At 50.9% G+C, this 27,006-nt stretch overlaps 7 protein-coding genes across 7 annotated transcripts; 4 read left to right on the forward strand and 3 right to left on the reverse strand.

The window, feature by feature from the left end:
* Positions 1–271: 271 nt before the first annotated feature.
* CH63R_14350 (RADS2 nonreducing polyketide synthase) lies at positions 272–7,722 on the forward strand (the record flags this gene model as incomplete). The annotated part of the gene is made up of 7 exons (XM_018309324.1): positions 272–579; positions 650–926; positions 1,078–1,707; positions 1,784–2,728; positions 2,876–3,091; positions 3,208–7,602; positions 7,669–7,722. The coding sequence occupies 7 exons, from the start codon at positions 272–274 to the stop codon at positions 7,720–7,722; spliced, it is 6,825 nt and encodes a 2,274-aa protein (XP_018151642.1).
* Positions 7,723–8,372: 650 nt separating this feature from the next.
* Positions 8,373–11,803, reverse strand: CH63R_14351 (Nonribosomal peptide; the record flags this gene model as incomplete). Its single annotated transcript, XM_018309325.1, has 4 exons — positions 8,373–10,509; positions 10,574–10,949; positions 11,005–11,398; positions 11,507–11,803. The coding sequence occupies 4 exons, from the start codon at positions 11,801–11,803 to the stop codon at positions 8,373–8,375; spliced, it is 3,204 nt and encodes a 1,067-aa protein (XP_018151643.1).
* An 804-nt stretch (positions 11,804–12,607) lies between these two features.
* On the forward strand, positions 12,608–14,267 carry CH63R_14352 (FAD binding domain protein; the record flags this gene model as incomplete). The annotated part of the gene is made up of 7 exons (XM_018309326.1): positions 12,608–12,700; positions 12,758–12,883; positions 12,946–13,041; positions 13,130–13,580; positions 13,656–13,841; positions 13,917–14,111; positions 14,173–14,267. 7 exons carry the CDS (start codon positions 12,608–12,610, stop codon positions 14,265–14,267), a joined length of 1,242 nt encoding a protein of 413 aa, XP_018151644.1.
* A 221-nt stretch (positions 14,268–14,488) lies between these two features.
* On the reverse strand, positions 14,489–17,014 carry CH63R_14353 (FAD binding domain-containing protein; the record flags this gene model as incomplete). The annotated part of the gene is made up of 5 exons (XM_018309327.1): positions 14,489–15,420; positions 15,539–15,736; positions 15,826–16,017; positions 16,090–16,387; positions 16,436–17,014. The coding sequence occupies 5 exons, from the start codon at positions 17,012–17,014 to the stop codon at positions 14,489–14,491; spliced, it is 2,199 nt and encodes a 732-aa protein (XP_018151645.1).
* A 559-nt stretch (positions 17,015–17,573) lies between these two features.
* CH63R_14354 (Extradiol ring-cleavage dioxygenase) lies at positions 17,574–18,849 on the forward strand (the record flags this gene model as incomplete). The annotated part of the gene is made up of 3 exons (XM_018309328.1): positions 17,574–17,838; positions 17,895–18,221; positions 18,344–18,849. 3 exons carry the CDS (start codon positions 17,574–17,576, stop codon positions 18,847–18,849), a joined length of 1,098 nt encoding a protein of 365 aa, XP_018151646.1.
* A 1,066-nt stretch (positions 18,850–19,915) lies between these two features.
* Positions 19,916–21,309, forward strand: CH63R_14355 (O-methyltransferase; the record flags this gene model as incomplete). The annotated part of the gene is made up of 2 exons (XM_018309329.1): positions 19,916–20,203; positions 20,257–21,309. 2 exons carry the CDS (start codon positions 19,916–19,918, stop codon positions 21,307–21,309), a joined length of 1,341 nt encoding a protein of 446 aa, XP_018151647.1.
* Positions 21,310–22,329: 1,020 nt separating this feature from the next.
* Positions 22,330–24,752, reverse strand: CH63R_14356 (Tyrosinase; the record flags this gene model as incomplete). Its single annotated transcript, XM_018309330.1, has 8 exons — positions 22,330–22,503; positions 22,572–22,926; positions 22,985–23,344; positions 23,397–23,494; positions 23,548–23,895; positions 23,958–24,287; positions 24,341–24,489; positions 24,545–24,752. The coding sequence occupies 8 exons, from the start codon at positions 24,750–24,752 to the stop codon at positions 22,330–22,332; spliced, it is 2,022 nt and encodes a 673-aa protein (XP_018151648.1).
* Positions 24,753–27,006: the final 2,254 nt, after the last annotated feature.

Consider the following 27,006-nt stretch of genomic DNA (forward strand, 5'->3'; position numbering starts at 1 on the left):
CTAACTTGCGGCTGTTAATTGCCCGATACATTGAGTCGGAAACATTGCAGCAAGCCGACCATTAAACAACCGACGGAGACCGGAGACTCGAAATTTTTTAATCATACCCCTAAAAGGCCAGATCACATAGAGCCTCATGAGCGAGTATTATATCTGAAATGATTGAACTTTCTGCAACAACTTGTTCCTCGCAGTAGCGTCACGCCAGTCAGAGTCTCTTTCAGCAAACATTGTGCTTCACACACATTTACACACGCTCACTATTGCGAAAATGAATACAACCCACCAAGTCCAGAGCGTTGTTGTTCTCTTTGGAGACCAGACAGATTCGTTTTACAAGCCAATGAAGGAGCTGTTTGAAGATTCTAAAGACAACCCGATACTCAAAGCCTTTTTGCAGGATGCCGCAAACTCCCTTCGACGCGAAGTCAATGAGTTGGGGCCTCGGATGCAAAATTCACTTGGCGGGCCTTTCTCCGACTTGCTCGAGTTGGCAGAGCGGTTTCGTTCGAAAGAGGACCACTTCGGCCTGGCTCAGGTGACTATGGTTGGAATCGTCAGAGCAGCTAAGCTTATCCAGTTTGTTTCCCGCACCAGACAGCAATCCCCAATTCAGTAACATTCCATACTAATGTCCATCTCAACATAGATTTTGTGAAGTGAACCCACAGCTCTTGCACACAAGGTCTTCACTTGTTGGCGCATGCGGCGGTTTACTTGTCGCGTCAACCCTGATGATATCCCAGGATGTCCAGGAACTCTATCGTAGAAACCTGGAGCTCATCAGGATAACCACGCGCCTAGGATGCATGTTGACGACACGTTCTCGAGCGGTCGAGGATGTCTCCGACTCATGGGGCTGGTCTTTCATCGGTCCTGGAGCGGACCAGTTGCAGGGATACATCGATTCATTTCATGATTCCAAAGTAAGTCGCCCCATACTTTGAAAGCTTGACGCAACAAAAGCAGCATGCGGTCTAGTTTCCATGATTGGCCCCATGATGAATGTGTACCTTTTGGTTCAAGATCTTCTTGCGTAAGAAAAAGCTGCTGGTCTTATTCTGATTGTGATGGTAGAGAATTCCGGCCCACAAAAAGATCAAGATCGGGGCGTCAGATGTAGACGACGGTTGGCACACTGTAATTGGGCCACCCTCTGTCCTGAAGCAGTTCACGACTTTTCATACGGTGAAATCATTGCCTAAGCGGAAGCTAAGAATCAGCTCTCTCACACACGTCCTCGACGAGATCAGCCATGATGAGCTCGACTACATCCTGGGTAATGCTGCCGTTCTCGGCGTACCCGTCGTCTCAAAGAGTCAGATGATTTCACTGGGTAGCAGTACGAAGTTTGACGGCCAGACGTGGCGTGATATCTTGACTGTGACGTTGCGGGAAATCTGTACCGTTCCTCTAAAGCTTCGACAAGGGTTAGCCACTTTAGTTGGACAACTCCCCACGTCGTCTACCACTGATGTATACGTCATTGCCCCAACAGCCCATCTGACAACGGTTGCAAACTTTTTGGAGCAGTCTGGGAAATCTTTGAACGTTCTTCAAGAAGCAACAGCCGAACACGAAGAAGAGAAAAAGACAAAACTGTCTGGAAATATTGCCATCGTGGGAATGGGCGGGCGTTTCCCGGCCTGTGACGACTTGGAAGGCTTGTGGGACATCATCTCCGAGGGCCAGATCGTTCATAGTGAGGTACGTCGAGCAGAACCGCATTGTGTTTCTACCTACAGTACAGCTCGAGAATCCCAAGAGCTAACAAACCTATCAGGTTCCTAGGGACCGTTTCAACGTAGACGAGCTATACGACCCAAAGACTAAGCTCCATCTATCCACCTCAACAAAGTATGGATGCTTCATCAGGCAGCCTGGCCTCTTCGATGCTCGGTTCTTCCAGGTCTCTCCCCGAGAAGCGCTTCAAATGGATCCTGCTCACCGCCTGTTCCTCATGTCAACCTACGAGGCGTTGGAAATGGCGGGCTATGGCCGAGGCCGTTTTGCGTCGCCGCACGACACCAGGATCGCCACGTTCTTCGGTCAAGCAAGCGAGGACTGGCGAGACATCATGCACATTTCTGGTGGCGATGCTTATAGCTTGACTGGGCTACAGCGGAGTTTTGGCCCTGGTCGTGTCAACTACAGCATGCGATGGAGCGGGCCAACATACAGCGTGGATTCCGCCTGCGCATCCAGCCTGTCCTCGGTCAATTTGGCCTGTTCGTCTCTCTTGGCACGAGACTGCGACATGGCAGTTGCCGGTGCCGCCAACTTGATTACTTCTCCTGTGGCATACCACATGCTAGACAAGGCTGGATTCTTGTCCAAAACAGGCGGATGCAAGGTCTATCGATCAGACGCGGATGGGTACTGTCGCGGCGAATTCGTGGGGGCGTTTGTCCTGAAGCGTCTTGAGGACGCCATCGCAGACAACGATAACATCTTATCAGTCATCGCGAGCTCGGCAAGAAACCACTCGGGTACGGCAACGTCCATTACGCGGTCTGATCACAGAGCGCAGGAGCTTTTGATGGCAGAGACACTGCGAAAGGCCTGTTTGGAACCCCGTGACATCTCTTACGTTGAGATGCATGGCACCGGAACACAGGTTGGCGATGTTGCAGAGATGACTGCAGTAGCCAACGTCTTTGGAAATGCCAGTCGGAGTGTTCCGTTGTCGGTGGGTACAATCAAGGCCAACATTGGACACTCGGAAGCTGTAAGTTGTTTTCTTTGTTTGCCACAAAGTCCAGCCCCCCCCCCCTCTCACGACACACTCCCTCCTATTGCTTTCAAGTCCATGCAAACCTTGGATCTATAAGCCCGAGATGCTTTATCGCTGACAAAATCTGGATTCTTCCTATAGGGTTCTGGAGCAGCCGCGCTGGTCAAGTCTATCATGATGTTACAAGCCAATATCATTCCTCCACAAGCCGGACTACCGCACGACTTGAACCCCAAGTTCCCAGACCTGAATGCCCTCAAGATCAGGATACCCACTACGCAAGAGCCGCTTGTTCCGGGCACTTCGACTGCGCAAACGAGTCCCAACTCAATATTGATTAACTCCTTCGACGCTTCGGTAAGCAACCCTCGCCACACTCCATCAACATCTGTGACTTCACAATCGTTGTCTTGTTAGAAATGGAAGCGAAAAGTTAGCTGATGGCGTCTGCGTCTTTTGTTTTTACTCTGTAGGGCGGCAATACCTCTATCGTGCTCCGTGGACCGCCCCAAGAAGCGGCCGTCCATCACCAGCCAGATCAACGACAAAGTCAAGTGGTGGTCACGTCGGCGAGAACGGCTGGTGCGCATGTCGAGAACAAGCGTCGTTTGCTGGCATACCTGAAAGCTTACCCGGGCACGAGTCTTGCCGATCTGGCCTACACAACCACGGCACGACGACTCCACCACCCGATCCGGGCAGCGTTTGCCGTTGAAACCATCGCGCAATTGGTTTACGAGCTTGAAGAAGATCTGCGTGAGAACAAGACTATCGACCCCTCGCAAGGTGCGAGCAGCAGTAGCAGCAGCACTGGCAGGATCTCTTTTGTCTTTACTGGTCAGGGAGCGCTGTACGGGGGCATGGGCAGCGATCTCTACGAAACAGCCCCCGTCTTTCGGGACAAGGTTAACCTTTGCGACCGTCTGGCCAAATCTATGGGATTTCCTCCCTTCCTGGACTTGATAGTCGACCGCGGCTCGAAGCCGTCGACGAAAACAACGGCCCAGACACAGCTGGCCATTGTCACTGTCCAGGTCTCGCTGGCGGCATTCTGGGCCGCGTGTGGTATTAAGCCTGCGATGGTAATGGGACACAGTCTGGGTGAATACTGTGCCCTTCATGTCGCAGGCGTGCTGTCCCTCTCCGATATGCTTTTCCTTGTCGGACAGCGCGCCACACTCATCCAAGACCGCTTGGTTTCTGGAGCGTACGCGATGTTATCCGTTGGAGCATCCGAGAAGACTCTCAGCCAAATCATCTCGGCCCGGCCGAGATCTAGTTGCCAGATTGCCTGTGTCAACAGTCCTTCCGCGACAGTCGTAAGCGGCTTGGAGACCGACATCAAAGAGCTACAACAACACATCCACTTCCACAACTTAAGGTCAACCATGCTGCCAATGGCATATGGCTTCCATTCGGCACAGCTGGACCCGATACTGTTAGAGTATGAAAACATTGCCAAAGGTGTGAGATTCTCGGCCCCTGAGATCCCAGTAGCCTCGACGCTTCTTGGGCAAGTCGTGTCATTCGGAGAAGCCTTCAACGCAGCTTATCTCGCGCGCCAGGCTCGTGAGCCAGTCAACTTTCTCGGAGCCTTCCAAGGTGCATCTACGAACCAAAAGGAGCTCTGGATGGAGCTGGGACCTTCTTCCGTATGCGTCGACCTCCTCCGGGCTTCGGCTCCAGCCGATACCTCTTCAACCTTCGCCCCATCCCTGCAAGCTGGTGTAGACTGCTGGACGACGATATCTCGAGCTCTCGCAGCCGCCTACCGGAATAACACTGATATCGATTGGGCCAACTTCCACCAGCCGTTCATCAAGAGCCTTCGACTTCTCGCACTACCCGGATATGCTTTCGACACCAGCAACTACTGGAGGACATACCAACCGCCCAAAGCTGCCAGCTCCCCGGACCAAGATGCCGCTCCAGCTCAGGTTTTCAGTACAACGATTCAACGAATCGTGTCGGAGTCATACGATTCGGGGGCCCAGGCTACGTTTGAGACGTCACTGCACGAGCCGAAGCTCTTGCCTGTCATTTCTGGTCATCGCCTCCAGGGGTTAGCGATATCGCCCGGCGCTGTCTTTGGTGACATGGCATTCTCAGCCGCTGGGTACCTGTTGGCACGGTCTGGTCGTACCAGAACGCCTGTCAACACCAGCCGACTTTCAATGCGGAAATGTGTCTATCTTCGCCCTTTGGCCCTCCAGGAGGGCAACAAAGAGCAGAAGGTTACTTTGAGCGCCGTCATCCCAGCAAAGGACTCAGCTGGAGGAGTCGTTTCTGTTAAGCTGTGCTCCTCCAACGAAAAGCCAGCGGTTGAATACGCGCGGTGTTCGATAATCGAAGCCGATCACGAGGCAGTGGCTCAAGAATGGCAAACTGACGGGCCAGCCATCCGTGATAGATGCGCTGAAGTCATTCAGGTTGCAAAGAACGGTCACGGTCATCGGCTCTCGTCATCTCTCTTTTATGCCCTCTTCTCGCATACGGTCTCTTACTCGGATGTGTACCGCCGCGTAACAGCCGTTTCCGTCTCCGAGTCTTTCGACGAGGCTGTCGCCGACGTTGAACTGTTACCCTCCGCAGAGGGTGCAAACTTTACAATGAACCCATACTGGATAGACAGTGTGGTACACGTTGCCGGATTCCTCGCCAACTGCAACCCTACCAAGGCTAATAACGTGGTAGCCTTGCTTCATAGCTTGGCGTCCTGGGATACCCTGGAGTCTTTCGAACCGAACAAGCACTACCGAGTTTATGTTCGCGCAAATAAACCTGCTGCAGGAGGGAGTCTTGTTGACGTCTGGGTCATGCACAACAACAACAACAACAACAACAACAATCTCGTAATGATGTGCAAGGGTCTCCGATTTCAAGAGACCCCTATTTCAGTGTTGACAGGCATGATTAACAGTCCTCTCTCTGAGGGCGAATCTGCCGCCTCTGTTTCGATGCCGGTTGCAGCAGCAAAGAAAGCTTCAGGATTGTTAGGATCGGCCATGGGATTGATTTCACCAACAGAGAAGCCGATTGCCCCCAAAGATCCTTTGCGAATTCCCCATACAACGCTAGGGTTAGCTGAAGCAAAGACTTCAGAAGAGAAACTAAGCCAAGACCGACTGCTGGCTGTGCTTCTCACGGTTATTGCCGAGAATACCGGCTACGAAGTTGCTAGTCTTTCAACGGAGACAGCTCTCCCAGATCTTGGCGTAGACTCCATCATGGCTGTTCAGATTGCGATGCGCCTACAGGATATCTTGGGTATCGAGGTTGAGGCTGCGCCCTTTTACGAGCATTCTACCATTGGGTCCATCATGCAAGCAATCGGTGGCCTCCTCTCTGCCAGTTCGCATGATGAGCAATGCAATCCGCCGAAAGGTGTGGCAACCACTGTCCAGAGCCTCCCGCCTGCACCTCCGGGGCAAATCGTCGAGGATCCGATGGCAAATGGGCACACTGATGTCTTTGACGCGATAATCGAAGCCTTGAGCCATGAAGTGGGTGTGGAGTCGTCAGAACTATCTGACGGAGTCGCGTTGGCAGACCTGGGCGTTGACTCGATCATGGCCGTCCAAATCGCCATGGCTATACAAGAGACGACTGGTTTCGAGCTGGGAGCAACAAGTTTTCATGAGTATCCCACCATTGGCGACCTTCGCAGCGCCTTCACGGGTGTGAACATCACCTCTGCACCCGACAACAGCATCCCGAGCATCGAGAATCCCAAGACTCCGTGGAGCTTTCACAACGCAACCCCGTCTGAGAATTACACTACAGAGTCTTCTTTTCTACAGCCGACTGAGTCGTTGCCATCGAACTGGTCCTCCAACAGCAGTTTGGCCATCGCCGTCGATTCGCACACCGTTCTCCCCCAAACACTGAGCCCCGACAAACCGCATCTGACGGAGCGGCCTGTCGAGAACAAGACTCCCGTGATACCAGATTTCATTGCGACAAGGCCTCATACGCCTTTAGGTCGTACAAGTAGAGTTTCCGCGGAGCGGTCTTCGGCGGCGGCCGCCGTTTCGAGGACAGTCGCCGCTGTCAGAGATTCGACGCCCCGCTCACATGTGGTTCTGATGCATGGACAGCTATCCAGTAAACTCACACCGCTTTTCATGTTTCCTGACGGCACCGGAGGCGCTGCGACATATATTTATATGAAACGACTCTCCGACAATCGGCCTGTCTATGCGGTCGAGTCTCCGTTCCTACACTGCCCGGAAAGGTTTACCTGCGGCACAGAAGACACTGCTGCCATGATGGCCGAGGCCGTCCTGAGAACCCGGCCTCATGGCCCCTATTTACTCGCCGGTTATTCGGGCGGCGCAATTCTCGCGTACGAGACGGCGCGACAGCTCCTCCTTTCCGGTCATCAAGTACAGGGTCTGCTCCTCTACGACATGGCGGCTCCAAAGATCCGGCCGGATCCCAACCCGGACGCTCTACCGAAGGTCCTTGTGGAGATGATGGTTCGTCTCATGGGTGGCTCCCGCAACAAGTGGCTCGACCAGGCCGTGGCCGAACGCGCACAGCTACACATGCGTAACACTGTTCGGTGCGTCAGCACCTACGACGCGAAACCGATGCCTTTCGACAAACGACCCGTCCGCTCCGTCGTTACGTGGTGCAAGCTCGGTGTTGCCGAGCGTCTCGACGAGGGATTCAAGAGGACGCTCGCATCGCACGGTGTCTGGTGTGAGGAGGTTCCCAACTTTATGGAAGATCCCAGTGTCGGCCCTTTCAACTGGACATTCCCGGCGAATAAGCCGCTGGGCCCCAACGGCTGGGACAAGATGGTTGGGCCCGTCCACTGCATGGCGGTTGATGCTGATCATTTCTCCTTGATGGTGCCGCCCGATGTGAGTATAACCAACTCGACGATGCTGTCCCCAGGGTAGTCACCCAGCGCTGACATATGATTCTAGGTCACCAAATTTCAAAACGCCCTCGAGGAGGGAATCCGTTATTGCGTTACATAGATCTCATTGAAGCCGCTGTGTCCTTATCTGTCGATGATACTGTTCTTTATCCTTTATCGCCTAACCGTTGCTAGAGTAGGTCATGGATAACATTTACGCAAGTCTTGTCGGTTTCAGTGATGCAAAAAGGCTCATCATCAAGAAAAGGGGTTTTTCATTCAGACGTACAACTGAAATCACAGCCACAAGTAGCTGATTGTATGCAATGGCATCTATTTGATAGTTGAAAACTTCTTTCTACCTTGCTTCTACTTTTCTTTTACTTGCTTATTGCTGGAGGTCCCTCTCTAATACTCTAGGTACTGCACTCATTGTTCCGAATAGGAGATGGATTGGTCTTTGCCTTCACAGACAATGCCTATTCCTGTCAGGTCATATCTCATGGCATCAATGCTGGATCTCCGGACATAGCTAGATCTGGCTGGATATAGAGGTTGGGCTAAGAGTAATTACACTACATGCTCTGGGCACCTTGCCAGCCCGCCTGCTGCAGTGGAGCTAGACTAGAGACAACAGTAGCAACAAGGATACTCAACTACTCAACTATCTACCAGCTACAAATGCCCTCATTGCAGCTCGTTGTCGAAACATGTTTATCCCCGGCAAGACCAACAACTCTTATGGCTTCTGTCTTAGCTATTTTTGCTTAATCAAAAGGCCCACTGAGAGCACCATTTAGCCATAAGCTCCGAAGATATAGCTTTAGTCTCTGCCAAAGTTTGGCTAGCAATCATCGTTCTCTCCAGGTCCTTCTCCATGAGATATGATAGCCGTTCTTGGGCACCTTCCACGCTGTTGATGTGGTACTTGAAGAAGTCGAGTAGTTTGGCAGCCGGATTACCTCCAAGACCATTCTCAGAGCTTTTCTCGAGGACCTCGAGCCATTCCTCCCAATCCAGGAGCCCTCGAATGCGCTGTCCATAATATTGCGCGATCGAGACCGCCAAATTTGTCCACGTCGTCTTGTGAGGATTGACACAATAGAAGTAGCCTTCGATTTGTGCTATTGGGGTTTTGTAAGAGACCCCGGCGACGTCCAGCACGATCGAAGCCACTCGGTCGACGGGCAGCCACTGGATGGTATTCATCGCGCCCGTGTCGCGAGGAAGAACGCCGAGGCTTTGAACTGAGGAGCCGATAATGCTGGGCACCCATTCCTGCTTGCTCCAGATGCCGCCACCGTTGATTCCCTCGGTCTCAGATCCAGCGATTTGCCCGACCCTGATCACGGCTTTCGGTACGCTGCTCGCGGTAGCCGTCTCCATCAGGATGCGCTCTGCGATGAGTTTACTGCACCCGTACCCTGTCGTTGGTAATGGATTGTCTCCGTCAACGCCTGCTGCTTCTGGTCCGATGGCGGCAAGCACGCTTGATATGAGGATGACCGGTACTGCTCTGTCTGCTTGAGCACTTACTTCTACCAGGTTTCGGACCCCCTTCAGCTGCATGTCGAAGGATTCGACTGGGAGATTGAAATTCATCGGCCATTGACAGTGGATGATCCGATCAGCCTCGCCCAAGATGTGGACGAATGTTTCCCAGTTGAGACCAAGATTGTCAGCGTTGGAGAGATCGGAATGGAAAAAGTCCACCTTTTCAAAGCTCGTGTTCAAGCCATGATGTGCGCTCTGCTGCATTTGTCGAGTTCGACCATCCCTTGTACGGTTGAGACAGATGACTCTTTTCACACGGGGGCTTGCTGCCATCAAATGCAGCAGGTAGGACCCCAGTCTTCCAGTGCTTCCGGTAAGAATGACTGTCTGTTCCGTGTCTCTGGGTTCCGGCTTGGCTTCTGCCCGAGCACGTAGGTTCTGCGTGTGCTTGGACAGGAGTTCCTTCATAACAGCGACTTGTCTAGAATGCTCGTCTTGGTCGACGTCTCCTTGTACGACTGAGAATAGATACTTGGCGAGTTTGACTGCCGACGGGTTCCCGTATATATGGCGAGGCTGAATAGCTTCAGGCTGCACTTTTATGCCTGCAGCCTTCAAGCCTCCGCGAACCAATGCGGTTACTTCCAAGACTTGCAGTGAGTCAAGTCCTGCAGAGATAAAGTCAGTGTCCCTTTTCAATTGTTGGGCTCCCGCACTATGCAAAACAGAGACAATTGAGTCCTGCAGCACGTCGCAGTTACTAATGTCCAGAGTACAGTCAGTCGCGCTTTGGTACAGCTGATCAATTTCCGTCGAATATATGTCGACGGCGCGATTTCTGTTAATGGTATCCTTGTCCAATCGAGGCAAGGGTTTTTGCGAGATGCAGAGAGCGACAAGCCGCCGGCTGATCCGCCCATAGCCTGCGTTCGTTTTGTTGATTGTTGAAACCAACGGCCACAATTCGTCGAGTAACTCGGATGCTTCCTTTTCTGTCCGAGGATAAGACATGGGTTCCAGCAGAAGCGCTGGTTGGAGCTTAGAGTCCCCCACGACCAGGGCGCCTCTAATCTTCGGATGTCCCATGACTGCTTCCTCGATTGGGAGCGGATTGAGCTTCTCTCCGTTGGAGAATACAATAATGTTATCGATACGGCCATGGTATTTCCAGTGATTCTTTTCCGTAGGATGCTTGATGAACAGATCTCGTGTGCTGAACTCGTTGAGATCGGGCATGTGATAAAACACTGCCTGCAATCCGGGCTCCTCGCTTTGTCGCAGAATGACAAGCTCATAAACATTGTCACCTTCACTTGGAACCGGTCGCCAATCGGCACCCAGTGCCGCGCTGTCAATGATATGCCAGTCCCAGAGCTCCATGTTTTCTTGCCAGTAGTATGGCATTGTGGTAACTCTAGTAGAAGATCATCAGTATACATATTGCGCGACTAGTCCAAGCAACGGGATGCATGACCTACTCAGTTGACCCAATGGCATTGTGAAGAAAGACTCCGCGTTGCACTAGATTCCTTCCTGCTTCGGGAGCTAAACTGCCTATACGGTTCATTGGAATATTAGTAAAGACACGTGTGAGAAAATCCCAAACACTGATGGACTCACCACCGCCAAACCCTACGAATTTCAACTTTTTCAAGGTTTCCACGGCTTCTTCTCTGGTGCTCAACTCCTCCAAAATTGAAGGGGGAAGAAACAGTGAGTCGCAACCGGAGTTTTTAATAACACTAAGGACGAGATCTGCTGTGAACATAGCGGAGCTCAGGGGGAGTGCAATCACAAGATCCCAAAAAAGCCCACCGAAGAAGCCATAAAAGCCACTCGCATGGAATAGCGGCACTGTTCAGGAAGTCAGTGGTGCGCAAAGATCAGATTTATGGGGGTGTTTTAGTACTTGGCAGAAAACATTTCTTTGATTGGGAATACCCTCTCATGAAGACTTCAGCTCCCTGCAGGTCAGGAAGGGCGTGCAGCAGATCGGTCGAACACAATGCGCCCTGTCGCACAATGACAGGTTTTGGCAGCCCCGAGCTTCCACTAGTATGCAAAACAACGAAAGGGTCCCATTTCGCCTTCTTGGTGTCCCTTTTGTAGGGGAAATGAGGAACCTTCTCCTCGCTGAAGCAGTCCCAAAGTGACTCGATAACAACTGCCTTCATGGGTCGCTTCTGAAGCCAAACAGCAACGTGCTGAGCAGAAGAGGTGTCATGGTAAATGATTTGGCAGTCGGTCAATTTAAAAAGATTCAGCTGTCCCTCATCTGAGTTGCGAGGGGAGATGAAGAGCGCCTAGGGTGGTTGTTAATAATTGCCATCATCGTCTTCAGCAAGAGACCACGAGAATAGACTTCCGAGGTCTGAGGATGCATGGCCTGCAACACAGACAAGAATCATTACCTTGTAGCCCGCTTTCAAGGCGGCGACACTGAAGACCAGATACCGAGCGTCATTTTGCCCGATATATGCAATTGTTGGGAACGTGTCTTCTTTACCATGACCACAGGCTTTAACAATGCCATGAGCGACCCGATTGATAGCGTTTGCGTATCGAGCCCATGAAATTGGGACCCAACCATCTTCAGCTGCGTTGGTACGTGGCGTTGAAAAACATTCTTTGGAAGACTCTACCCTCGCATTATCATCAATCAGAGTTATGACAAGACGTTCTCCGTAGTTCGGGAGATTTTTAGCCATCTTGTTAGGTCGAATGGTTGGTTGGGTAAAAAGTAGTTTGATCAAATTGAACTGAATGAGAGACTTAGTTGGTTGCATATGTCAGTGTAAAGATTTCATCCAATCCACGACTTCAGTAATGTTCTGATGATGAAAGGAATGCCCAATCTAAACATGAATTGCGATACTTGGTTTTTTACCAAGGTAGGAACTATTTTTTGGCAAATGAGAACACTTGGTTGCATTAAACTAACGAGAAAGACAAATTCTCCCAGTGTGTCCGCCACCCCCCCCCCCCCCCCCCCGTCTCTTCCGGACTACATCGGAGTTTCGGCTTCGGCAACAAACAAACTTTCCGTGGAATAAACAGCTCAACATGAATCGTGTATGTCAAAATGGTAATTGCAAATATTGGCAGTAGGTGTAAGCCTAGCCGGCTAAATCCGTTCGTTGGGGGGGGGGGGGGGGGGGGGCTTCACTTCAACCTAGGGTATGGCTGAGTACAAAGTTGTATCTAAGTTGTTTCTGTATGTTCCAGAACGAACTCCGTCGTTATCTATTGGCTACTTGTGTCTTTGCATGTCCCCCTGTAACCTAGTACCGGACTTGCCCTACGGATGCCATGGAGCCTAGTGTTGGACGTTTCTCGCGTTATGCCGTTCCACACAGCAGGGCCGGGGACCTCCTCCCCGGCTGGCCTTGATTCATCCATGTCATCCACTGGATTAAATAGTACCGTGATCCCTAAGCACATCGTCCAATATATAATCGAGTACAAGCTTTCAAATTTGAATGTGGTGAACGAACAACACCAGTGTCAGGGACATGAACGAATCCCTTCGAATCCTCGTTGTAGGTGCTGGCATTGGCGGCTTGGCGGCTGCCGTTGCTTTGCGACAACAGGGCCACCATGTTACTGTACGTCTATCTCCATTGGGGAATGCAAACCCATGTGTGTCTCTAATCCTTTTTAAGGTGTTGGAGAAATCCCAATTCGCCAACGAAACAGGCGCTGCGATAGGCTTACAGCCAAATTGCACGGTGCTTTTACGACAGCTGGGCATCGAGCCAGAAGATATCGGCTCGACACTTCTGGAAGACGTACGCTCTCACCTTCAAAAACAACCTCATTCTTATCGTATCATACTGAACAGATTTCAAAGATGTCGATTGTTGATGCCTACACTCTGGAGCCGATCAAAGGCATAGCCGACAAGGTGAGGGAGGCTGCCGTACGGCCGGCGCCCTCGCCCGAGACGGTTGGTCCCACACCTTGTTTGTATCTTTTTCATTTGTTGCCTGTTGACTTCTGTGCTACTGTGCTGATATCAGAAACCCAACTTCTAGAATATCTACTTCATTCATCGTGCTGATTTGCACTCGGCCTTGAAGCGCAAAGCTGTTGGGCTGGATGGTGAAGGGAAGCCAATTGACCTGCGTCTGGGCTGCCAAGTGAAGAAAATTGACCATACCACTGCGACGGTCACATTGACTGATGGCACTACTGTAGAGGGTGACGTGATTATCGGGGCTGACGGAGTTCACTCAGCTTGCCGGAAGATGCTGCTCGGCTCCGAGTTCCAAGAGACGCCATCTCCACTCAGTTGCTTCCGGACTTTGATCCCAACCAAGCAGCTTTTGGAAGATCCCTTGACAGCGGGGCTTGTCAGTCGTCCGGGAAAGATGACCGAAGCCGCGAGTGACGATAGGAAAATAATCTTCTATCCCTGCTCGGGCGGATCACAGACAAACGTTCTTGCCATCTTGCCGCGAGACAATGACGGATCAAAGAGCGTCGGTAAGTGTTGCTCAATGCTATCAGTCTGGTAAAGTTTAGGTGGTTAGGGGCTCGGCTGACTTGTCATCTTGAAAGAGAACAACAAAAGATTACAATTTCTATCTGCTTACGCCAATTTTGCCGCGCCTCTCCGTCACATGATCCAGCATACGGCCGAGGAAAACATCACCATGTGGGATCTTTTTTATTTGGATCCTTTGCCAAAATGGACCAACAATTTCGCAGCTTTGATGGGGGATGCAGCCCATCCATACGCACCATGTACTTAGTTTCCCCCAACCTCGTTCCCACACGAATCCTCTACTGACGGATGATTGCAATCTCAAAAAGTCCTAGCACAGGGATCCGCGCAGGCCATTGAAGACGCCATCTCTTTGTCCGTTATGCTGAGGAAGGGCACCCAAGCCTACGAGATACCTACTAGATTACAATGGTACGAAGAATGCCGAAAGGCTCGAGCAACGAAGATACAGAACTTCAGCCATGGGCGTACAGGGGATTCTGCTGAGAGAGACAAGCCGCATGCAGCGGGTAAGATAATATTGCCATTATTGTAATTCTTTGTGTGAGTCGTCGAGTTGACAAAACTTAGGTCAAGAGATTCACCAAATAGCTGGATACATCATGAGACACAACGAGTACATCAACTCTTCTACATTCCTGGCCAGCAAGCAAGCCTTGTCGTAGACTACGCGTGTTAGAGTGGCACATTCAGTGGTTGAGAGTCGGTTGCTCCATTAGATCTCTATTTCCTTGGGCGAAAAAAGGTATCAAGGTTGTCAATGTAAATTTGTCACAGCAATGATATAGCCACGAACTTCCCTCTATCCGCCTGTTTCACTTGATAGATTTTTTCAACTCACTGGTCAAACTCTATGCGTTGATAGTTATGAAGCACTGTGTTTGTTCTACTCAATACGTTTGGCGATCGGCTTGTCCGCTGGGACAACACCTTTGACCAGCTTGGCGCTCACAATCTCGTACACGGGTAACTGAGCCAGCTTAGCAGCAATATGGTGAAGTGTAGGCAACCTCTCCCAGTCCAGCGCAGCACAGTTGACGCGCGAGCCAATCGATCGCGCTACATAATGAAGCTTTCCGCCCGTTTGCACCCTGCCTTCGTCTGCATGAGATATAAGACAGGCGTACTCGGCATCAGCCTTTCCAGGCTCACCGATGGCGGGTACGTAGTGATACGCAAGCACGTTGGTCTCACCAAAGACAGCTCCAGCTTCGGACCTCGGTTCTTCTTCGCGGAGATCCGGAAGCGTGATATCGATAAACGTCGCACCGCGCCAAGACGCCGTCGCATGGCACGAGCCAGTGCAATGGGATATGTGAACGTCACAGCTCACTTTGGGGAGGCCGAGCTGCTCCCGACCAGCGACCACGGCATCGGCAAGGGACTCGAACAAGATCGGCACAAAGGCCCCGTTGACAACTGTGCCGTCATTCTTGGTATACCTGACGCCATGAACGAAGAGAGCGAGCGTAGTATAGCCCCCTCTGGCCAACCAGGGGACGTGGTTTAAGGATGTGACGGACCAGGTTGCCGTGCAGACTGTGTTTGGGCGCTTGAACTCGAATCGCTCGTGAGGGAAAAGATTTTGAAGCAGGGTTCGGGAAGTCATGAACCGAACACTAATGGTAGTAAAGTCGCGCATGGGGCTGTGTATGGCGATTCGACGCTGTTGACCATATCCGTCCTGGAGCGGCCCTGGCTGAGGTCCGAAGCCAAGTGGTGTTTGCCAAACCGTGTTCGGCCGTTGCGACCAACGCCACTTGTCGAACAATCTGGTTGAGTGATCCAACTCATCATGTCCGCAGTTGTAATCATTGTCTGAAGTATCCACATTAGTTTGACGCGCTTCCTACTTCAAGCTTGCATCATCTCAGGTTTAGGTCGCCACCAGGGATTAGAGAAGAGAACCACAACCAAGGTCTTGAAATCCACTTACTATCCAGCTGGCTCTTCCCCTCTTCCCAGTCTTCCCCTGCACGTCGAGAAGATTGTTGCACAGCGTGCACTCTTCCTTTACGAATATCCTCATACAATCCAAGACGTGCTGGTATTGTCTCTCGACTTGTCCCTTTGGAGAGAACAACAGAGAGTGCAGCAGCATCTTCTATAGCCATGCCGGCACCTTGTCCTTGATCTGCAACACGATGTATCACCATCAGTCTTGGCCGCACAAAACTGCTGGAAGAAGCAAATCTCAGTAGCAGGGGCAGAAGTTGTACAGACGTGGAGTAAACGGATGAGCAGCGTCGCCCATGAGAGCCAGTTTGTTGCTAGTCCAACTGATTTGTTCCATATCGAGCAGTTGCCAAATTCGAAGGCTCGATGGGTCCGCTTTGCTCATGAGGGCCCGGAGAGAAGGCTCAAAGTCTCTGAAGCAGTGGAGTAATTGACTAATGCTCGCCTCTTTGATCCAATCTACAAGTTTAGATAGTAAACGATCAGCCCGTGAACCAGAAAATGTAGTACGAGGTCCAGAAACCATCTTACGTTCTCTGACTTCAGTACAATGTTCCGCATCTGGGTGTATGCAGACAAAGTTAAGCATCTTGTTTCCGTCGCATGTATACATGACGACTCTCCGATCCCTAGCTAGCCATGTGCAAAATGTGTTTTCGTACTCGCCCAGATGGCGGGATATCACATCTTCTTGAGCCGCACGGCGAGATATCTGGAACCGGAAAGCAGCCTTCCCAGTGTGCCGCAAGCTGGCGGTATCAACCGTAGACCGTGCAGTGGACTGTGTCGGGGGAACATGATTAGTTGGTTTTATTATGGTGAATCTTGACTTCGTGAGGTAGCAAACAATCAACCATAGCATCGGTAGACGACTTACGTAGATACCGTCAGCACCAAGGATCACATCTCCAAAGGTCACGCTTCCGTCTTCCAATGTCACTGACCCACATTCGGCGTTGACGGCCACCACTTTGCTGGCGGAATGGAGTGACGCCGGCACGCCGTAGCCACCAGGCCCTGTGGCAGCCTCTTTGAGCGCCTTGTGTAAGTCGACGCGCTGGACTATATGCCACGGATGTGCCCACCGCTGATTGGCTTTCCTCAAGTCCACGTCCAGGAGCAGCCGGCCATCGTGCGTCTTTTCGACAATACGATCGTTGCTGATGGCCCCAAAGCACTCTGCTCGCAGTCCCCAACGGCGAAGGATCCCGTTGGCGTTGGGCGTAAGGTGTACAGCGGCGCCGGTTTCGTTAGCCAGCCGGGACTGTTCTAACAACACAACTCGATGGCCGTTACGACGAAGGCCAATGGCAGCGGTGAGGCCTCCAATGCCAGCTCCGACAATAATGACTCGTAGGGGCCGTCCTGCGCCATCAGATCCATTCGTAGATGGGGCCACAGCCGGGACTCCTGGAACCTCCGAGGCACTAATGCAACGCTCCTGCGGTGAGATCATTGTACAGACCGAAGCAGGATGCTACAGACAATGGCAAAGCGGACTGTGGTGTGTGATAAGGTTTGTGGGATGATTTAATATACCGCCAAACGAAGATGTTCGGATTGATGATTTGTGCTGGGGGACGCAGATTTAGGTCGGCACGAGGTCAAAAGCTTCAATTTTGTACACTTCTTGACGCCGGCTTCCCGCTCAAAAGAACTCTTAGCCCTAGTAGAGTAAATACACCACGCCAATTGCACAGAAACTGCTGACCTGCCGAGCCATCGAGAACCTCCCAAGGCTGAGCACAGGTCTACGGCCGTAAGAAGCTTTTAGGTCAGAATCTGGCAATTCAACAAACTCTTGGAGCAAGCTGTTTTCTCAAGGGTTGACCCTGCCTCTCTACCCTGTCCACTTGAGAGAGTTTGACTTTTGGCCTCGTCTGATCAGTTGATCTCCATTAGATTTCTGGAGTGCACAAATAGAGCCGAAGCTGATCGGATATAGTCGAGTACGATTTAGGAGCGGGGGATCCTAAGCGTCTGAACTCTGTATCTGTCCGTAGACACTTTTGGTCATGAACTTCGACGGCAGACCATATTCTTCGCCAAGCCGAGTGAACTCCGGAGCCTTAGACTTTCGAGGCTTGTGTACACGTGAAAAAAGCTTAGGGAAAGCAGGGCAAGACGTTGCTTATAAATGTGGCAAACTCCAACCGAACGCGTCGGGACTTTTGTATCTACAACCGTTCTCTATCCCGCTGCTCCCAGCTTCTGATCTCCGGTCTACACCAAACGCCAACATGACCCGCGCACCTGTAATTTGCATAACCCATGGCGGAGGTATGATCGCCGAACGGTTTACGAACTCGGTCTGTGCTAAACCTTTCGTCAAACAGGTCCCATGCCCATCGTCGGCCCCATGCTAGGCGACAAGGGACACGACAACATAAACGCAACACTCAGTAACCGGATCCCAGCATTGTTAAAGTTGGGCACTCCAGACGCTCCGAAAGCAATCGTTGTCGTCACACCGCACTGGCGCCCTGATCGGCCGACTGTGACAGGGACTGCCGAACCTCCGCTCTACCACGATTTCGAGCCTTCTCATCCGCCGCAAAGTTGGGACATAAGCTACAAGGCGCCGGGGTCGCCGGAAGTCGCGGAGAAAATCTGCGAGTTGCTGCGGAATGCGGGGTTACAGCCAGTGAAAGACATGGAGAGAGGTGCGCGATCTAATCTACCTACCTTAAGACGATCTCAAGGCTTGTACATCAGCGTCTTCTTCTTTCAACATATATGCCTCTCTGCAGCAGACAGCTGACAAGATGTCGTTCTATACCTACAGGTTGGGACCATGGCATCTTTGTGCCATTTCTCCTCATCAACCCCAAAGGTGATATACCATTGGTTCAGCTTTCCATATTGTCTACAGAGGATCCTGTTCAGCACTACAGGATCGGGGAGGCGCTGGCGACGCTACGAGACGAGAATGTTGCCATTGTGGGCTCGGGTTTCGCATCGTTCCACAACGTGGCAATTCAACGCTCCCTCTACTTTGCGGATCCCAACAGTAGCGAGGTACAACTATGGCTTGGTCGGGTCCGCGAATGGAACAAAGTTCTGGCGGACAGCGTTCTGAATAGAGACCCCAAGGAGCGCCTTCGCAGGCTACAGGGATGGCGGGGATTTCCGTACTCGCTTGACATGCATCCTGCGGGCGAAGCCGAACACCTGATGCCTCTGATGGTTTGCGCTGGGGCCGCAGCAAACGATGAAGGCGCCCAATTTACGGACACTTTTGGCGGCGTTGAGGTTGCTTCGCAATATTGGGGCAGCACAGGGATCTTGTAGAGAGCGTACCTTTTGCTGTTACAGCGCATTTGCAGGGTTGGCATCACCTTATGATGTGTTCAGTGTTGGGCATAACACTTATACTGTGTTTTTTTTTTTTTACCGTGTTTTCTTCATATTGTGTACCTGTGCGACCTTAAGAGGGACCGCCTTGGTAACGTACCTTAGCAGGGTTGGCATCCCCTTTTGACTTTTAGTAAAGAAACTACAAGTAGTCAATAACCTTGCCGAGTAAGAAAGACCGCCGCTTTAATTGGTGTGGTCAAACCTTCGCCTTCAACTACCCGAGTGCAACCGGATACTCATTTTTAGGGAAACGCAGCAGAGTCAGCAGGTCTCTAGCGTTTTTTTATCCCTGCCAGCTCTGCGGCTTTGAGATGAGGGTCTGGCCATGATAGATGTAATTAACTGGTGGAACCGAATGAACTAAGCAAACTTTCGACTCTGTGAACCTACTAACGGAGTATAATGCGTGGCAGCACTAGCACAGCCAAGATGGACGAGGTAGCTCCGTATGATCACACTGTGAAAGGTTAAATCAAGCGTTATGCTCTTCACTCGTGCGTCGGCTGCTAACTGGAACCCAACTCTGCCTAGCAAAGCTACTTACGTAGAGTGACCAAGATTCAGACGCCAGGGTCCAGGGCTGTCGCCATTTCTGCGGCATTTAGATGCTACTCGCACGACTTTACGAAAGTAAAATTACACCCCTAGGTGCTGAATTAGGTGTCCATAGTTCATATTCATACCCCGGGCTTAGGGGTCCCAATTTCTGCTTGAGATGTCGCTTGACTCGCCAAAGGGTGAAACTTCTACTTCAAATCGAGACGGCGGACAGACATTGTGTTTGTGTACGCCGAACGGACACGGACGGACAGCAACGTTGGCCGACGGACGGACGGATGGACGGCAACCTTCACAAGCAATGGCAAAACCTGCTCTGTACTTCAAACATTACTAATTGTCGCCTTTGCCACTCCTCGAGTGTTCTCATAACCCTGTCGTCCTATCACGCTGTCGCCAGTATCGCCACACCTCGCAGCGGAACCCAGGGCAAGTCGCGAATATGAGCGAAGCTAGAGTTTTGAAAGACATCCCTCTTGGGCCAAAACTATGTGATCAGGATCTCGAAGACCTCGGCCGACAGTGCCTCAAGTTGGCTGCACAACTGAAGGGTCAACTTTCGGAGCTGAACCATCCACTGCCAACATTCTTCACCCAAAGCTTCGATCGGTACCCTGCTCGAAATCAGGCAGTGAACACTACGCGACACCAGCTGCGCGAAGCTGCCCAAACACTGTACGAGCTTGCTTGCGGGCCCGATGAAATTGTAACACGTGAGCTGTATGCCAAGGTATGTTTTGGTTGCCATCATTTCGGACCGTGATGCTGATTAACTCAAACCAGATCCACGATATCAACGCTTTTACTTATGTATCTCGGTACAACGTAGCCGAGCATATCCCCGTGGATGGATCAATCTCCTACACAATACTAGCAGCAAAAAGCGGTACGGGAATTGTCCAGCTACGTAAGGCTCTGCGCCACCTGATGACGCTCCGTGTTTTCCACGAGAGTGAACCCGAGCACGTTACCCACAGCGCGGCCTCAAAGACACTCCTCGACAGCGGCGTCAAACTCTACAATAGCTTCCTCTGTAATGAGACGTCCAAATTGGCTGTCTTCCAAACAGACGCAATTGAGAAGTGGGGACATGACTGCGTCGAGCCGGACCAGACGGCACACAACATCGCCCACCGGACGAACAAGCCCATCTTTCAGTACCTGAGCGAGAACCCTGCAAGGGCGGCTGATTTTGGCCAGCTGATGAGATACCTCTTCAAGACGGCGGCCATCGACAGCGAGATGCTTCTCCAGTCTTACAATTGGAGCGCACTTGGCGCTGCTACCGTAGTGGATGTCGGCGGCAGCACTGGACATTGTAGCGTGTTCATCGCAAAGACCAACCCGGCCCTGTCTTTCATCGTTCAAGACCTCCAGCACGTCATAGCAGACGCCAGTGACCCGGCCAAATGCGTCGTACCTGCTGAGATGAGCAATCGTATTGTGTTCCAGGTGCACGATATGATGGATCCCCAGCCCGTTATAGCAGACGTGTACTTTTTACGCATGGTCTTACACGACTGGCCTGACGCAGTCTGCAGAAAAGCACTCCGTCATCTTGCCACGGCTATGTCTAAAAGACCCGGCTCGCGGTTGCTTATCGTCGATACCGTCTTGCCGCCTGCGGGACAGTGGTCCAGAGTCTTTGAACGGCCACTACGTGTTGCAGATCTGCAAATGGGGCTTTTCCACAACAGCAAAGAGAGGCAGCTTAGCGAGTGGGAGGATCTTTTCCATCATTCACATCCAGGTTTTCTCCTCAGGAGTGTTCTTAATCCGCTAAAAGGTCCCTTCAGTATTTTGGAACTAGTTCTTAGGGAAGGCTTTACTACATAATAACAATGTTCGAATGATATCTAACACCTGGTTTCTGTGAATCCCTATGATAGTCAGCTATACACTCAGCTAAAGGGCAAGCTAGTAGTCTGTCTAGCTATGACCGACGTTAGGAGTTTGTAGGTGTAAAAGCCTGGCGCGAAGGTTATTCCTGACAAATAGCTGAAGTCGTTGGTGCTATCATGGTTACTGCTAGATTAATCCACACTTATACTAGCGGCTCTTTCATTGCATCGGAACAGTGGTTGAGACCACTCTTAGACTAAATCTCTTCCGGCAAAGGTTTCTGAAATCATGGAAGCGTCTTTGAGAATTGGAAGTTGCTGCTACTAGGACTTCCTTAACTGATTATATCTCAGTTAAATCGTCAAGCTGGCGATTCAATGACTTTAGGCCACCTTCAAAAGCGTTAGCTATAGCTAAACCAGCAGACAGTCTGATCTTAAGGTATGGTAGGTGGCTTGCAAGCTGTACGACAAAACAAAAAACCCTTCGTTAAAATCCCCCCAGTGTATGCCTAAAACTATGAGACCCACCGTTGAACAAATGCGAATACATTTGAAATGATCAGAGCTTACCTGCAGCATTTTCCCACTCTTCCGTAGGTAACCTCTTGGTGGGTGGTCCCGGCGATCGTAGGCGGGTTTAGTGGAAAGGGATCCCGACATATTGTAGGTTCTGTCAAATATCTAGTCAGGTCTGCTACAGCAGCAAGCCTCTCACTAAAACAGAACCTTAATGTTCTAACTTTCGTAACCTCTAGGCTTTGCTGTCTAGGCTATTTGTTACATTCCACTGTGTGCTGACTTTCAGGATGTAACTTGGTGTGTGTATTTGTGATAATTGCCCCCATTCCATAATAAAAACTGACTCTAACGAGAGAACGCGCCTGTTACCTTGCAGCTGGCTTATGTGGCTAATGATTTAGTGGCAGTGTCGAACTGATTATCGCAGAGACGAAGAATGAGCTTGTATATGCCCCCCACTGTATCTGTCTCGACTTCAATTGTTTGACTATTTCTAGTACTCCTGGTGCGAAGCACCGGCATCCTTGCCGTGAGTCACACGAGGCAGAGGCTTATAGTCTTGGTAGACGGACAATCTTCCGGTCTTAGGGTAGTGTTTGGCCTTGCCCTTGAACACATACACCTTCGTCCTATTCAACTCACTCCAGGGAATAGTTGTACCATCCGTCTAAGAGTAAACAGACACTACGTTCAGTAGAGACTCATATTCACAACCACAAAAGTGGGTTAACTCACCGATTTGGCTACCCAGGTCAGCCTATCACAAAGATATGGCTCAACATTTTCCGGGCCCAGGTCTCTAATTCCGTGAACCTTCTGATTGGTGGCATCTTTGTAGAGCGATATAGTCAACGGGATAGAGGCGCGTGAGAGAACGCCTTCCTCGAGCTGTTGCGCGCAGTTACCACAGCGCGGATGGCCGGCAGTATGCACCTCGCCACTGGTGACAGGGCTACTGAATGTGAAGATGCTGCCGACGTGACGGTGAGGTCGCGGAGGACTTGTGTCGCTCTCTATAGCCGTTTCTTGGGTGGAAAGTTCCTCGAGAAGAAAATGGATCGTGTACGGGGCGCCGTTTTTGTAACCATAGCTTCATAAGAGCTATTTAGCAAAGTAATGGAAATATGTGTGATGAATTTTGATCTTACCGGTCATAGCTGACGTTGATCATGTAGTCGTCATACATTTCGTCACCTGCCAGATCTTGGTTCTTTTGAAAAAGATCTCCTTTGTCTTCGAGCAGGACACTTCCCGTGCTGCGGTACGTTTTGTCAACGTAGGCATTGATACGTTCAAGGTATTTCACATCTGTCTCGTGGTCATCACGCTGCAACACGTCATATTGATAGCCCAAATTCAGCCACGTCCGGGCGCGATTGGAATCGAAGTAGTCAGCTTGGTTGTGATGGAAAGGTGTGAGAGAGTCGGTGGCCGGCGGTCCCTTGACGTCCTTGAACCAACTGTTCTCGTGCAAGACCTGCCAGATTGCGAAGAGGCGGTCAATGTTGCTGGCCCAAGTTAGGATCAAAACACCAAATGGCTGAGTGAGTTTTGTCCTACCAGTGGTGCATGTAGAAGATGGGGTCGAAGGCCGCGGCCGGCACGTTCATCATATGCCCTATCCCTTCGTTGAAGCCGCCGAAGCCCCCGATAAAACCCTATCGTTGTGAGTTCCCGTCTCGATGCAAGATTGTGACTTTTGGAAACAAACATGGAGGTTGTTGTGAATATACTCGAGCGAAATCCACTGTTCCCAATCCTTGGGCTTTTCCTTTTGGGCGGTGATGGTGGAAGAGAAGGAGGCCCAGTCTTTGACGTTGGAAAGAAGTCGGTAAACCAAGTCGCTCACGGGATGCTTTCTTAGTTCCCCAACAGGATCATCAAGATTCTCAAGATCCTTGATGTTCCTAGGGTCCTTGAGCTTCAGAAAAGGGTCGTAATACCCATGCTCTCTGATGGCAATGCTGATGTTCTCGTAGTTATTGATACCCAGAGATTGAGATTCATCGGGTTCGGAGCTCTTGATGGCCCATCTGCTTGTGCCAGAGCATCGAGACCACTTGATCCAGAGGAAAAGACGTCAGTAATTGCAAAGGTGCAATAGGAGTCGGGGCGCAATACCGGGAATCTCTGTCCATCGAAGACCACGTCATCGACAGTGAAAGGGGCCGGCAGAGCTCCCATCTTGGTTACCTGACCATTTACCCTTAACTCATAGCGGTACAAAGGGTTCGGGACGATCTCTGGCTCCGGTTGTAGGCCATCTGCCCCAAAAGGTGCGCGAATTTTCACTGTGGTTGGCCTGAACAAGTCGGGAACCTCGGTGTTGAGGGCCCAGTCCCAGTAAGGTAGTCTCCACTGAGTCGATTCCTCGATCCAGACGTTCTTCTCGGCCTCACTGCTGAAATGTAGCTGTTCAATCACTTTGCCCATGAACTGGTAGATTGTTTGCTGAGCTAGCATTAGCTTTGGGTCAGAGGCCAGCAGAAGCACGAGGTTCACACCTCGAACAGAGCCATGTAAGGTCTGTGCCACGTGGGAAAGGTGAGTGAGTTGTGGGTACAGTAGATAAAATGTTGCTTGTCATCCCTGCTCTTGTGCGTAGGTTCGGCAGAATTATCCCAGGCAACGGTTCCTGGGTAGCCGTGGATACCTGTTGGAAGCGTTGTGAGTAAAAAGAACCAAGGGCAGAGTTATTGGATGCCTACCGGCTATTTGGAAGTACGAAAGAGTCTTGGTGTAGTCTTCATTGTAGAACAACTGGAGTGCCCGGATGAAAAGGGAGACTTGGATGTTCTCCTCAGGCTTTTCTGTTGCCCATTTCGTGAATTCTTTGCGAAGTCCAGGCTTTCCTCCTGGGGGAACAGGAATGCCTTGTATGACAACAAATTCATGTTGAGGGTTTTCGGAGGACATGTTGACAAGTTTGAACTCTTTGTTGCGCAGCGAGCGAGGAGTGGTGGCTTTGGATGGTCCTCAGGAGGCATGAGGTCTTCCGCCAGGACTGAGTCTGATATATGCAGCCGTCAGTGGCTCAAGGCCCTACAAACATCACTCAAATAACCCCAGGCTTGATAGTTGTTCATGTAAGCCAAGAGCTGGAAGCTCTCGGAATGTTTTCAGTTTGCCGTGGGAATGTTTTTAGCCAGCCATAGAATCAAGAAATGGCCTGTTATTTCTCAGCTGGTCAAGGGGTGGCATGTTCCTATACATTTTCAATATCCAGTCAGCTACAGCAACCTTCCTAGGTAGTGATTACTAGTGTGTTCTTCAACTGCAGGCAATGACTTTCGCAACCCACGCTGACACAGAGAAGTTCCAGATCTTTTGAGAAGAGCCAACCCACAAAATATTGGGGTTTCATACGAGGATTCCAGACAGCCACTACCAATTCAGCTGTCTCCGGAAATGGGAGAGCAGTGGATGAGGGTGGGTCTGGATTGCATAATAGGCTAGGCAACCAGCTAGCCACGTTCCTGGGCTATTCCTGGGCTAGGCAAAATGGAGATTAGGGCAAGCGGGGATAGAACTGAGCTCGGCGGCAGCTGAGTTAACTGGGGGGCAACGACCCCGTCGCGGTGGCGCAGCTGAGACTTGTGGAGGATGAAGGTTGATTTCTGTATGGCCTACGGCGCTCTATGCGATGACAAAATCAACGCTTGTTGCGGAATGCGGCTCGGGGCGCGTCGGTGAAGCAAACTCCCCTGTACTTCAGCACCTCAGTTGCTACTGACACGTGTGCTACGCTGCTCCCCTGCGCTCTAGCTTCGAAGGCCAACCCCGTTTGCTCTTTCAAAGCTCGTTCTTGTGCTCTGCGCCAATACAACACTACAGGTGCATGGTCAGATCCCATCCTTCCCCTGTCTTATGCCCACATTATGCTCATATGGTTCGAATGGTTTGGGCGAGCCGGGTGAGCTGGGATATCATTCAGGCTGCTCGTTGCTGAATTAGGAATATCCATAGTGGGAACTGAACCTAGGAAGCACGAACCCTGTTCCGAGTACAGGAATGTGCTAAAACGAGCTAGTTCAATACATTCAAGTGATGATCCACCTTGGCTAGAATCGTCGGTGTTTCTTCACCACGCACTTTCTTTCTGCGGCAACCACGCGCTCGGCACGGCCCGGCAAATTCCACACATCAGGACCGGACTTAAAATGCAGAATATAGCAGTAACCTCGTGAAAACAAGAAGAAGATGCTGAGGTTCCAAAGTCTTCCTTTTTCAAAGCATTAACGAGGGCGCAGAGGACTGAAACATCAGGAAACCAAGTAACTGGATGCTAGATTAAAGGTTTTTGTGATGCTTTAATCTTCATCCTGTCTCACTTCTCCGCCAGAGCAACCTCTCCCCAACCAGAATTGAGTCAATACAGCGATCTCTAGTAAGGATAACAGTCAGTGCCTTTATTTCAAAACTTCACACTTATTGAAGCAGTTTCCACGATTTGCACGATCCATGGTCGTTGTCTATACCTTGAAAGTTGTTAATTCCTAAAGGCTGTATTGCTGATGCCAAACACTAATATGATCATCTCATCGCATGTTCCCTTCATCAGCATCTGTTTGATAAACTTGTTGTTATTATAAGCAGTTTCAATTTCGAGTGGAAAGAAACTCCGGTTCACTTTAGTCTTCTTCTTCTTCTTTTCCTCATTGTTCTCTTCAACCAGCCATTTTCTTTTGAATATCGCGGGCAAAAAAGAAAACAAAACACAGAACGACAATCTGGTTACTGCAGACAATCCGGCTCCCAAAAGCTAGCACTATGCAACTGAACTCATTTCGATATTCAAAACCGTCTTTGACAAACAGGCCATCCGTCACCAGGTGCGTCTTCACCTTCTCTTTGGAACCATGGTCGGACTCGGGGTCCATCGTTAGTGCCACACGCCACACAGCGGCACGGGCCGACACGGCCCCATTCGGCCCAACAGCACACCGCCGCTTTCCAAGTCATCGGCTGCCGCAACGGTCCGGAACCACGGCCGAGCATCAGCTAATTTGTTGCTCTGTAAGACCAGATGTGTACTGTGCAAGTGGAATAGCGGTCTGGTGAGCGATGGCGGCGAGCTGCCAGTGCACTCACATGCTTACATAGACTACTGCCACGAAGTGTCGCCTTTGCCATTCGTACCGTCTTTCGTTAGGCATCAGTTGATCAATTG

This window comes from Colletotrichum higginsianum, chromosome 10, assembly GCF_001672515.1.
Source record: "Colletotrichum higginsianum IMI 349063 chromosome 10, whole genome shotgun sequence".
Taxonomy (NCBI): Eukaryota; Fungi; Ascomycota; class Sordariomycetes; order Glomerellales; family Glomerellaceae; genus Colletotrichum; species Colletotrichum higginsianum.